This window comes from Cryptomeria japonica, chromosome 7 (assembly GCF_030272615.1).
Source record: "Cryptomeria japonica chromosome 7, Sugi_1.0, whole genome shotgun sequence".
NCBI lineage: Eukaryota > Viridiplantae > Streptophyta > Pinopsida > Cupressales > Cupressaceae > Cryptomeria > Cryptomeria japonica.
In genome coordinates, this window is record NC_081411.1 from 731,586,258 (window position 1) to 731,599,733 (window position 13,476).

The 13,476-nt window shown below is 34.6% G+C and overlaps 1 protein-coding gene across 5 annotated transcripts in view; it reads right to left on the reverse strand.

Annotated features, from left to right (window-relative positions):
* The window catches only part of LOC131074601 (fatty acid amide hydrolase), a 196,577-nt gene that overhangs the window by 76,889 nt on the left and 106,212 nt on the right, over positions 1-13,476 (reverse strand). For all 5 annotated transcript variants that reach the window (XM_059207756.1, XM_058011242.2, XM_059207757.1 and 2 more), the window contains exons 9-11: positions 6,016-6,091; positions 5,811-5,882; positions 5,652-5,703 (exon numbers count right to left, since the gene is read on the reverse strand). In XM_059207756.1, the coding sequence (XP_059063739.1) occupies positions 5,652-5,703; positions 5,811-5,882; positions 6,016-6,091 (200 nt within the window). The remainder of the gene's footprint in view (positions 1-5,651; positions 5,704-5,810; positions 5,883-6,015; positions 6,092-13,476) is intronic.

Below are 13,476 nucleotides of genomic sequence, written 5' to 3' on the forward strand. Positions count from 1 at the left end.
ATCATCTAAGACCTATCTTAGACACCAACGCATGACTTGTCGTGATGTTGGGATGAGTAATGGAAGCTCTTCTAAGTCATAGACTTATAATTTCAGTTTTGATATATGTTTTCATGCCATGGATTTCATATTCTATGAGTTTTGTAAACATTTCACAATATTTGAATATCTAATTGTGTTATTTCCTTCAGCTGACATTTGCGTTCATAGTTATTTGATCGATGTATACTGGAAATTTCATAGATAACTTTGATTTCTTTTTTTTGAAAATCCATGGGCAGAATTGGAAATTCATCAAAAAATCCTTGACTAAGAGGTAAATGCGCCTAGAGATCCATGGATTGGGCTAAGTTGCACTTGAAAGTCCTCGACAACCTTGCTTTACCACTTGGTAGTTCTTGTCACCCTTCAATTGTGCTCACCAATCCTTGATCATAATAGAAGTGCTCCACAAAATCCTTGTATAAGTAAGATATGTGCTCATTAATCCTTGGACAACCTCCAAACCCGCCCTTTAGTCTTTGCATAGGGTAAATTTGCGCCTTCAAGTACTTGGTCATCATTAAAATCCATTCAAGAGTCCCTATCAACCTCTAAATTGTGCCCTCTAGTCCATACATAAGGTGAGTATGCACTTAGAAGTCCTTGAACGCATGAGAAATGCACCCACTTGTCCTTGCATAAGTACAAACCCCACCTAGATGAATAATACAATCAAGAGGCTGGCTTGGTTGGAGAAGGTCTCCAAAACACGTTGAAAAAAAAAAATCCCTCCAAAATGCAAAAATAGAAGGCCAACTTGAATGAGGATGAAAGCAATTTGAAATTTTAAAAAGAAAACAAAGAAGTAAACCTGGCCAACCTGCCTTACAAAAGATAAATAATTGCACATATAAATGCTAGAATCAATCTCAAACTAATTCAAAACATTTCCAAGCAATTCAAAAGCAACACACAGCACAGCAAATGCGAATTCCAACAGCAAGTGTGAATTTGGTAAGGAGATCAGATTTCAAATAAAATATTGAGTGAAAGGAGTGAAAATTTGATATTGCAGGTGGAGAAGAATGAATTCAAGGACGAGGACAAGCAAATTCCAGCAAAAGAAGTAAAAATCAGACTGCAAAGAAGTTAAGCCAAATGCAAGAGGAAACTGTTTGAATTAGAATCAAGACAATAATGAGTTGATATTGAAGGTTAGAACTTAGAAGAGGCAATCTTGAAGGAAAAAAACTAGTCATTTAAACCCATTCCTTTGCAATTTGAGCATTTTTCCACAATTAAAACATCATTTCCAGAATTACAAGATTATTTCCAGGTTGTTAATGATGAAATCAGAATTTGTGAAGATTCTTTTTCTGGAAAAAGAGGTGAAAATGAAGGTTTGTAAAGCATTTGGTGAATTATTGATGTTGTTTGAGCATAAATTTGTTTCACAATTTTATCTTGAAGAGAGATTGTCATGAAAATTTTAAGGTTCTTCAAAGGTGAATTAGAAGTGTAGGATTTTGAGCTTCCATCTTCCTATCACAATTTTCTTGCACTTCCTTTTCATTCACAATTTTAATCCAAGATATATTCTCTTTCCTTTTCAGGATTGATGCAAGGAAGCGGATGAATGTAATAGGATGAAAACACAACAATGTGAAGGAGCTCAATGCCATAGATATCCAAGACAAGAATGTGATGGAAGACAAGATCAACATGTTCAAGAAGATGACAAGGAAGAACATTACAAAATGGAGGATAGAACTATACGACAAGAAGATCAAGATCAAAGATATCCAAGAACGAGGATTCCAAATATGATGAAGATGAAATGTGTAATGAAGACCAAGGGAGACATTTTGAGAAAACTACAAGTTTTCATTATTGAGCAGATAGTTTCAGAATTATGATGATATAGAAGTGGCGTTGAAACAAAGATGAAGAAAGAAGAAAGTTTACAAGAGTCAACCAATCAAACAATCCATGATCAACATTGTCCGGATTCATTGAACCTTACTCATCCAAGGAGAACAAATGAAAATGTGGATGCATTGAATTAAATTTCATCATCTTCTCCTAGTAAATTGTGCCATTGAAGCTATGTTAATTTTCAATGGTCCTTTCCCTCAAAAGGATGTGCATTTAAGGACTTGTAATTTTCTCATTGGAAAATATTAAATGTAAGGAGGTGGTAGTTGTAACTACCGATATAGAAGTGGAGTTGTAACAAAGATGAAGAAAGAAGAAAGTTCACAAGAGTCAACCAATCAAACAATCCATGATCAACATTGTCCGGATTCATTGAACCTTACTCATCCAAGGAGAACAAGTGAAAATGTGGATGCATTAATTAAATTTTATCTACTCGTAAATTGTGCCATTGAGGCTATGTTAATTTTCATTGGTCCTTTTCCTCAAAAGGATGTGCATATAAGGACTTGTAATTTTCTCATTGGAAAATATTAAATGTAAGGAGGTGGTAGTTGTAACTACCTCACCTTAGGGTTTCATTGAATTATCTTGGCCATTGATTTAGAATCAACCTTAGCCCTTCATTTTCAAATTGAAAGTTTATATAACACTTGGCCTCTTCATTTGTAAAGGTTAAAAGTTAATGGAAGTTAGAAGTAGTAGCAGTAGGAGGAGATCAAAGATTGTTGCCAACGCTATGCTAGAATAAATACATAATTTTCATTGAAGATATGGTGGATCTTTGTGTGTTGTTTAAATATTTTGTATGGTTTCTACTTCTAAAGTTCTAGTTAACGTTCATTCATTTCAATAGAGAAATGTGAAGATATTTTATGTATTCCTTGGTTCATACCATTTGTAGTTTATTGATTGCAAATTTCAGTGTATGGTTAGTATGAACTTCATTTTGGCAATAGTTCAATTTTGGATGTTCATTTGGATTGCGCCAGCATTGGGTATTTGGGTGAATTTTTACAATATGAAAATCTTTCACTATCATTAGAAGATTGCACTCTTTCTATGGCTTTGTGAGCTATCTCTGGTTAATTAGAAAGTAGTTCCAAAAGGAATTTGTCTATCGAAGCACTATCTATGATCATCATTGTTCATAGGCCTTAGATTAGATTCTTTAACCCTTATTATTTTGTCCTTTTGTTTGGTAGAAGTTTTAGTTAGTTTAGGAAGAAAGCATCACCTAAATTGCTATATCAGATGCTCAAGTTCCAGTTGCTTTGTAGAAGTGAAAGGCATAAGTCCCTTTGTTTAAACAGCAAATCACATCATTCACTGAGTCTATACATTGCATTGCATTGTCTAGATATAACATTTGTAAACCTTGGGGTAGCCTTAATTGATCGCATTGTTTAGCATTTGAGGTTTCCTTGTTCAAGAGAGGATAGAATACTACGTATTTTATTCTGTGTTGTAGGGTGTCATAAAACACACATCAAAACATCCTAGAGCAAAACAAACCTTTCCTTTGTGTCCAAAACATCCAAATACCCTAAGATCACCTACTCAAACACTAAAATCGAAGTTTGAGAAATTTGGGGCAAAAACATTTTGAGTCTTGAATTTTGTGCTTGAGGAAATTCATACAATGTACATATCCATATGGCAGTACAAGCTCTGTACACTATTTGACATCAATATGGATACTTGCAAAGCAAATTGGCCAACAAATTCTTGGTTCTTACATGTAGCAACATGTTTCATACGCCGACAACAATTTTTTTACAAATGTTTCAATATTGCACAAACGTTTTTTATCAACAAGTTTTATTTTTCTTATGACATGTTTTTACCACTATTACCACCAATTGTTTTGCCAACAACTTTTTACTGGCCAACAACAATTTTTATACTAGTTGGCTCCTATTCTAACTTATTCCCCATCTTACCACCGTTGTTTGTCAAAATAAACTTCTAGCCTATAAAACAACCATCAAAACTTGTATTTGTGATCCTACAACTGTCGTCGACAATCGAACAATGATTTTGTGCGCAAACTAATAGTATCAATCCTCTAACAAGCAATTTGGAATTTATAAGGCATATTCCACAAACAAGGTATATACTGGCAATCAAATTGCTGACTGACCATGACATTAGTTGTACCATCTAGCAACCCCTACATCCTAGTGCTAATTTTCTCTAAAAGAGCTATTTTTTTCCTTTGGCATAACTAGGGCATACAATGTCAAAAATTAGATATCATCAAAAAGCTGGTTTCAAACGCTTTCCAATGGTATAAATATTTTTCTTAGTTTTGTTGCGAGTACATTTTATCACTCGTTTAAGCTAGATCTGCTCTTTTGAGTTCTGGGCTTGTAACCTTTTGCCGTTATCTCTATTTTTCATGATTCTTACAACAACAAAAAGCTATTTTAGAGCTATATAAATCTATCCATGCCCTTTTTCCAGATTTAGCTCTAGGTATCTTGTATTCAATTTATCATTTTTTCAAATTATTGTCGATTATTTGGACATTTTGACACACGAAAAAGTTATATTTGCATGAGATCACTTCATTTGAGTTGATGTATATGTATTTTTAGCATCTATTACGTTTTGGGCATTGTAAGCATCTATTGAATGCACTTTTTCATTTGTAAATGCACTGAGATAAAGTGCCAGCAGTGTACATGCATTTTGTGGATCTTGAACATCATGTTGTGTCATTTTGTACTAACTACTTTATAAAGTACCATGGAGGGTTTTTTGTGTGTGCTTTGTTATTAACTTATTTCCATTCACAACCATCTCTACCATCATGTGTGTGCCTTGTTTTGCACACATTCCGATGATGTTTCTTCTCCTTCATGCAATATATTGTAACACAATTTTGGTGGACCCTATCATACCTCTCCCTTGTCAACATTATGGGGTTAATGCTTCCTTGGTTTTGATACTGAGTGAGATATGTATCTACTTTTCCCCCCTCTATACTTGGTGGATGCAACTGGTGGTTACCAGTGTATTTCAGTGAGGTGGAACACATACCATACAAACACTCTTGCATTCATGTCTGTGGAGAGTCGTGTTAGCAATTTTTTTTCCCTGCTTTATTATCAATATAACAGACAGTAATATACCAAAGAAAACTTCAGATGTAATCAAAGAATACACATCTCTGTTTTCAATTGCCACATTTCTAATGCTAATAGTTTTCCTTATTTATTATCCCTGTAATCTCTTTATGCAATTTGTGCAGTAAAACTTTCATGCATTCATTTTGCTTCTCTAAAACCCTAATACTTGTGCACACTTGAATCTAATCTGTTAACCAATACTGTTATTTTTCCTAACTCGAAACAGATTTTAAGTTGCCATAAGGAAAAAGTTAGCAATGGTCCCAATAAAATTCAAGTTAACCATCATTATTTTGTTTTGCTTTAATTGTAGTTCACAAATCTCTTTGATGTGCATTTCTATAGATAATTTGGGATGTTAGTTTTAGAGACATCTACATTATCTGATTACAAGGAATTACAAGGATGAAAATGAATTTACAGATTCCCAACCTCAATATTTCACAACTTTGTTTTGCACTTGCATTATGATATGTACTAAAACGCCATCAGGCTTTTTCCAAAGGACTGAAACCCACACTTATAGAACTGACATATATTATAGATATTGACTACATGCCAAGAAGCTTTCACACTTCTTTCTATTTAAGGTAGACTTACCGGCAATGAGACCAACTGATTGGTTGCAAGATGACCAGCAATAGCTGTATATCTGGAAAGATATTAAAACCACCCTTAGTTACTCCACTTTGTAAAGCAAAATGCAAGTATTTGATGCTCGTAAAAGGTAAAAGTGTCTAGGTAGTAATAATTACTAACACAATGACTGCATCCTCCACTGTTCCAGCAAGCACGCCAACCATTCCAACTGTCCAATTTAAAGGAAGTACTCTGTGCCATTAAAAAAGGTCAAATTAGCATATTCAAGCACTTCAAGTAATTTCCGTCATCCATTTTTTTCCTTCATTAGTAAGCTGAAAATTGCACGGAGAGTACAAACTAGTTTATCAATGACTGAACTCACCCCAAATGGGGTATGCGTCCATAAGTGGGCTTAAAACCAACTACACCGCACACTGCTGCTGGCATTCGCACAGATCCTGTAAGTGGGCCAATGATATGGTTTAGGCAGAGATATGTTATCTTCTATAAGAAAGAATGGAATCAATTCAAAATGAAACCAGATTATCAAAAATATCATCTAAAAAATGTAAAATTGCACATACCATATGGTGATACGGAAACAATTTTATTATTCTGTTCTCAAGATATGCAATTTGCTAAAATAGAACTTGAAAAACTTTAAATTCACTTGCGAATATGTACATATTGGGGGTTGGTGAAGGCAACATATAAATCCAATCTTTCCCTGTACCGGGGGGGTTGAAGGTAACATCAAAATAAAATTTTTCCCTGTATCTATTGTATATCTTAAATCATACTCATTTTGATTGTGCTCTAATATAATGATCAAATCAAATACTTATACTATTGTAAATATTTACTCCATTCCGCGTAGTAGTGTCAATGCTTATCATCCTTACTATTCATAGGAACAACATGAAAACTGAACATTTTTTCAACATTAAAAATGAAATGAAACTTAAAAACATGGAAATTATATCAAAGGTTAGCTTGGTAATCTTTCTGGATTTGATTGTGTAAAACTTTTCATCATCGACATTTCAGATTATACTCTAAAATTGTTCCAAAAATGATTCGACAAATCCAAGAATAATTACTATTTGTGGGATGTTAAACTTCACACACCATTACATGTAGAGTAATGGGCACACATTGAGTATAGAACCATTATATCACTGAGAACACACTACGGAAAATTGAATAGCCAGTAATGAACACCAATTTATGCAGATTGCTGACAACTATGTCTCCAGTTGTTCTATATGCCATTCCTCATGATTAGGTGTGACAGTTTAGTACTAACTTTCAAGAACCGTTACGGAACCACTATATTATACCATAGTTGAAAACCCGAAAAAAACTCACTCAACTCAAGAACATGCAGGTGAGCTATTGGTAACTTATGGCAATTTTTCAGCACCAATAACTCGTCAAAAACAAATGAAATCAACAAAATAACTTGGCCTGCACTGCATTAAGTCTATCCACCCTTAAAAAACCTCATTTTGCCTCATTCTTCAAATCCATTTCTTATGAGCATTAGTATTGAAGCGTTTCACATCTATTTGCAGGCATTTGGGAAGTAGGATAGCACAAAATTAGCACGTTTGTCAGCTTCCCTTAAGAAGCATTTGATTGTAATGCAAAACTTTAACAGAAGTTTTTTTTTGCGTTTGCCTTCTATCCAGTTTTCTTATGCTAGGCTTTATTTATTTATTTATTTGTCCACTACCTAGAACAGCTTTGTTTGATTTTTTTCTGTTTTTTCAACTTTTTTAGGGTTTATTTCCATTTTCCTTAAAACAAAATGGCAACTACCAGTAGAAGAGGTGGCAACAAGCCCAAGGACGCTAGTTAGAAACATGGGGCGGTAAGTACAGAGCTAGGAATTGTAATCTGCAACTATGGAAGGTTGGGTATTAAAGGGAGGAAAAAATTGCCTCAAATATCAACTTGCACAGATCACTTGTTGATATGTTATGGCATGTACACAAGTGTCTCAAGAGGTTGAGTTCTAGAAAGTAGAGGAAAAAGAGGATGCAGACGGATATATTGGGCCACAAATGCAAGGATTAGATAGAGTAGGAAGTTGTAGTTCAAATTATTCTGTTCCCTATGACACTGTTGATACACAACTTTCATTGAAAGATATTGTACGGAATATGGAATTGCAACATGAGGCCAAGTTGGCATGTGTTAATTTTTGGAGACACGACATTTCATTTAATGTTGCACTGAGTCCTTATTGGGAGCAGAACATTGATGCATTAACTGCCGCAAGTAGAGCGTCCAAGGCACTAAGCCATTGTGAGTTCAATGGGCCATTGTGTAGTATGCAATAAAAAATACAAATCAGCTGGTAGATAAATAAATAAAAAATTGGAAAAAAAAGGACTACAACATTTTATCCAATGAAAGGAGTGATGGCAAGAACCTCATCTATCAACTTTGCTAAGGCTTCAATAGGTAGCAAGCATTTCTGAAGCCAACTGATGTCTCTAATGAAATTAAAAATGTCAAAATCTTCTGCATGCAGTCGATAATATGGTGATGGAGGTGACAGTGAGGAATGTTGTCCACATGATGATAAATAATGCAACTATGTGTGTGGAAGGAAAGGCACTCGACATTGTTTTGGAGCTCTTGTGCTACCCACTACATTGACCTACTCCTTCAAGATATACTAGAAGATGCAAGGAATGTCACAAAATACATCTATAAAATTTCATCATGGGGGATATGGGAGGCTATGTTTCGAGGATGGGAAGACCAAGCACCTTAAGTTAAAGACAATGGTTGGAAAGGATTTGGTGGGTCAAGATTTAGGAGAAATTCCCCCTTCAAGGGTCCAAGGCAATGCCCCCAACAAGATCAAGGTGTGGAACGCCCACTACCATGCACATAATTAAGGGCTTTGAGACCATATCGATCCTCATTATGCATTCCACTTTCATGATTTTATCACGATGCTTTCTCCAACTCCAAATTACCAAGTCCTCACTATTTCAATATTTCAAATGAAATCTTCATTCTTCAAATAACTAATAGTAAAGTTTGAGAATCTAACCAATCTAAATGATGAAGGCTATTGATTTTATCTTTTTCCTTGAGTTTGTGGAGGGTATGTGGGGCCTATTAGACTAGAATAATTAAGGTTAGCGGCCCAAAGATGGCTATCGGTTTCTAAGACATCCCCACAACTTACCCATAGCGGAGCACCTCAAGTGTCTCTCGCCTAGTAGTGGCAATAGAGGCTTAGAGCCACAAGTCCTTAGTATCCCACTATCTCTAGAGTGCCCCTTGTAATGTTCCTTTGTGGAATATTCCTGATTTTTTCCCTAAAACAATAATTTTTCAAATGAAATGACTTTATCAAACATCAGAAATTCGAGATAATAATCCTATCAACAAATCATAGTACAATCCTCAAAATCAATCAAATTGTGCATTCTTTGTGAATCGACTTGCCCTGAGCATGAAAGGGTAACTTCCAACTCCTACCCCTAGAGTATGAAAGGTGCCCATACCTTCCAACTCCTAGCACCTAAGCATGAAAGGCTAGTTGTACCTTCCAACCCCTTGACCCAAAGCATGAACGGATAACATCCTGATAACACCTAGACCCAAAGAATGAAAGAATTACGTCCTTCCAACTCCTATAAGACACTTCCTCCAATTCAAACTGATTGTTTGACGAATTTTCTTGATTAATGCTCATTGGTATTTCTTCATGGATTGACAAATTAATGTTTGAATGGAGTTCAATAGTTTATCCTTGAATGAGTTAGCTATCTTTGTTATTGTAATTAATTTTCTTCTTGCTGTAATTAATTCTCCTTTGCTGATCTTTTCTTTAAATAAATAGTTTTCTTTTATTTCCCAATTCCTATAGATCCCAAAGAGACTTAATTGAAAAAAAAATTCATTGCCGACTTCTGCTGACATTTGAATTGAAAGGCTTGACTGCTTTAATGGATAGTTTTTGATCCTTCAGTCTGGGATAATTTCGGTTTTCTATCCTTCCGGCTACTCCTAACGATTTTTCCTCCCTCTTATACCCTAAATTTTTAGAGAGACAAACCTCTTCAATATTGCTGCCTCTTTAAAGATTTGCCACTCATTTTCTTATTTGCTGGCCACTAATAATTATTAATAGAATTCAGTCAGCCCCTCACCAATAACTATACTCTTTTTACAATCCTCATCAGCCCCCTTGAATTGTTATTAATTCCATTGCCCAAGCTTATTCATAAGGTTGGCCCTTTTGAGTTCCTATTAATTTAAGTGCCGAGGTTTATTTAAACAAAGCTGCAATCTGTTTTGTGAAGGAAGTAATGTCTTAGTGAGGGCATGACACCCTTGTCTCTTGAAACATCATTTTCTCATTGTGGATGCACCCTTTGTTGAACCCAGGGCAGGATTGAGATGGGGTAAATCAATCTAAAACAGAAATTAATGTATCACATAAACAATTAAACAACACACATCCAACTCATGAACGCCAAGATTTTCTACGTGGAAAACCCAAATCGGAAAAAACCACAATGAGCACCTACCCACAAAATATATCCACTGTTTATATCAGATTACAATGAAAAGAGGTCGCCAGTTCAGACTTGCAAACCATGGCTAACTACTCTTGGGGCAAGATACAAAGGAGGACTTGCAAACCTAAAGCTAACTGCAACAGGGCAAGATACAAAAAAGATCTAAAAAGAAGGATCTCTTGATCATGAAGTTATCCTTGAACTCTGCATCAAGTGACAAACATCAACACACACAACTCAGACCTCAACTGTCAACTCTCTGTCTCATACATCTGCCACAGTCTCAAAACAACTTGCATATCATTTGAACACAACTCTTCTTCTCTGCTCTTCACTGAATTTCACACACTTCCTTCACATTCTCATTGTTCCACTCACTTTCCACACAAAACCTCATCACCACCCACACTTAACTCAATCATATACACATTCTTTATATACAAGATAGGTCATCAAAGCTTGAACCAAGTCAACCTGAGACAAAATAAACCTTCCGGACCAAAAACACACACATTGATCCACTCCAGGAGAAAGAGGGGACCAAAACTCATCTTCCAAAGATCAATTCACCGATCCACAATCATTGGAGTAGCTAACAACATATCAATACGCTACGCATTTAAATAAGTAATTAACAATTAAAACATATATTCCAATGCAAATAACTCTAATCTGGATCTCCACATGCTACGGTGAGACCCATAACATATCGAAGAATCTTCCACAAAACATATCCAAACCCAAAGATAGGTTTAACATAGAATATCACAACCAACTATGAACAATGTCACAACACCCGGAGTACACAAAGATATTTTTGGACCACAAAACTAACATATCCATGATACCAAAACCATATCCAAGAAAGATGACAATATCAAATAACATCAACAACACTTTCTGGACCCGAACACTTCCAGAACAACCAATAGAACAACTGCAACACCAACACAGCAAAATATCTCTGCACCACAAATATTCCAAACCAACAACTATCTGGAACAACAAGTTTGACATCAATGACAACCACAGCAACACATATTTCCAATATACTTGAAGAACACTAATCTACAATCACACATGGGTTCTAAATCGCATGAGAGAGCACTAATGGCAAAGAGGTCAGGCAGTCAAGAGTCACATAATTTGTAATTGGTTTCATCAACTTGCAAAGTACCCCATATGCATTGCCCAACCTTAAGAACATGTTGGTGGGAAAATGGTGTTTGGAGAGTCCTTACTATTGGAAGGCCAAAGCAAGCATGTCAAGCCCCTTTTTATGAAACATTTGCCAAGTATGTCAAGACTCAAGATCATCAAGGTAAGTTTTTAATTACAACTATATTTTTAATTTAGTTTACAATGTTACAATTTGTTGATTTTGTAATTTCTTAATATTTTAATTTTTGTGAGTTTTTTTTATCTTGTTGAATTCTTTTATTTCTCGTTTATATGCTCTCTTATTTTAGTTGTAAAAACTACTAGCTAGGGTTATACAATTGGTGGATGGAGATAAGACCCCATGGACATATATATGGGGCCATAAAAGGGGCCAAAGAAGCAACTCAACATTTGTATGGATCAATTTAAACCAATATGAACCCATATATAAATTATTGATTAGAGACAGAACCATAATGTAAGGTGCCTAGCAAGAGGGTTAGCTCAAATCCACTCAAAATAATTTAATCAATTTAAATCCTAAGTCTTTGTAATCGCCAAGTTCCAAATGTGGGCAAGGTGAGTGCATATGAACACTAGTATGAAAACAATGAAAATAATCAACAATTTACTAGCAACTCGCAATGAAATTACAACAATATCAAACCAACAAAATCAATCAATGCCAAAGTGGGAGGCATTCTATGAAAATTCAAATCATGCCAATTGACAGATCATAAAGAGAAATGCATCAATGCCAAAATGGTAGATAATTTTATGCAAATTCTGATCATGCCAAACTAGCAAATAGCAAACGGAAATAAGTCAATAATGGTATAATATTTTATTTGATTTTAGTACATGCTAAATTGGCAAGTGATGACATGAAATTAAAATGGATCTAGAGGATAAACCAACCAACATCTTCCTAGAATAACCACACAAATTGATTGTTGAACCATCTAGGACATTAAATAAATAAAATTCAAACAGTAGTCATTAACAAACCAATTAGTCCAATATTTGATTCTTGAAAGCAATTGTTTATCAAATGATTATTTTATAAAATCTAATAAACTAACAAAAAATTGATGAAGTTGAAACCCAGACTGATATTGATGACATACTATTCCAATTTAATTTTGATGGCTTTGTGAGTTGTTCGACACAATCAGAAAAAACATGTACAAACAGATAAACTGTTGTAGCAAGTTGTACTATTGAAATCATATGTTCAAACCTAAATTGCAAGGTTCGTCAGGTTTCAAGGCTTGGTACTAGTTCGGTCCAGTTCGGGTCCTGGTCTGCCTTTAGGTTCGAACCTTGGATGCCTGGGTGCCCAAATTTACCTTTTCTTTTTGCAAAATTTTATAAAATTTATAGCAATGAGAGTTTCTTGTTTGTAGAGTTAAGTGTTTCAGACTTGTAGACTTGTGTGATTGCTTTGAAAGTTATCATGCAAGTTTAAGACTTAAAATTATTAAGAATAACAACAAACGATAAATTTATTCAAATTTTGTTTATGTCTAAAGCAAGAGAAATCAGAGCAGCAAAAAATTCAGTTCTAACCTCTTACTTGTTAACCTTATACAATAGTAAAACACTTCACTTAAAACACTTTCTTTAAATAAGTAAATAGCTATCAATTAAATCATTGAAAAATAATATTTTGACAACTTGATTATTTAAATTATTTTGCCAATTAGCTTACAAGAAGACTTTGGAAAAAAATAAGCTAATGGCTAAACAATTGCTGGCTTGCAACAAGAAAGGGAGATTACAATACCCATCACATGAAGTACAACCAATAAAGAAGTGCATGCACAAAACAAACCATATTAATGATTATATTAATCAAATCAAATAACAAAACCCTTGATGCCTTCCATAGAATGTTGATCTTAGGAACGTATAGGTCCTAGTTGGTGTAGTAAGGGTAGACTAATATAGTATAGCTTTATATTATAAGGGGCACAACTCATATAGAATATTAATTTCATCAAAATATAATAAGATAAATCATCAATAAAATTTATCACCATCTTCAACAATTATAGCACAATAACAATTTTTGTGTGGAATTGCTCTACTAGTAAGGAGAATTTTTGTCTTGAAACCATCTTATCAAAGGG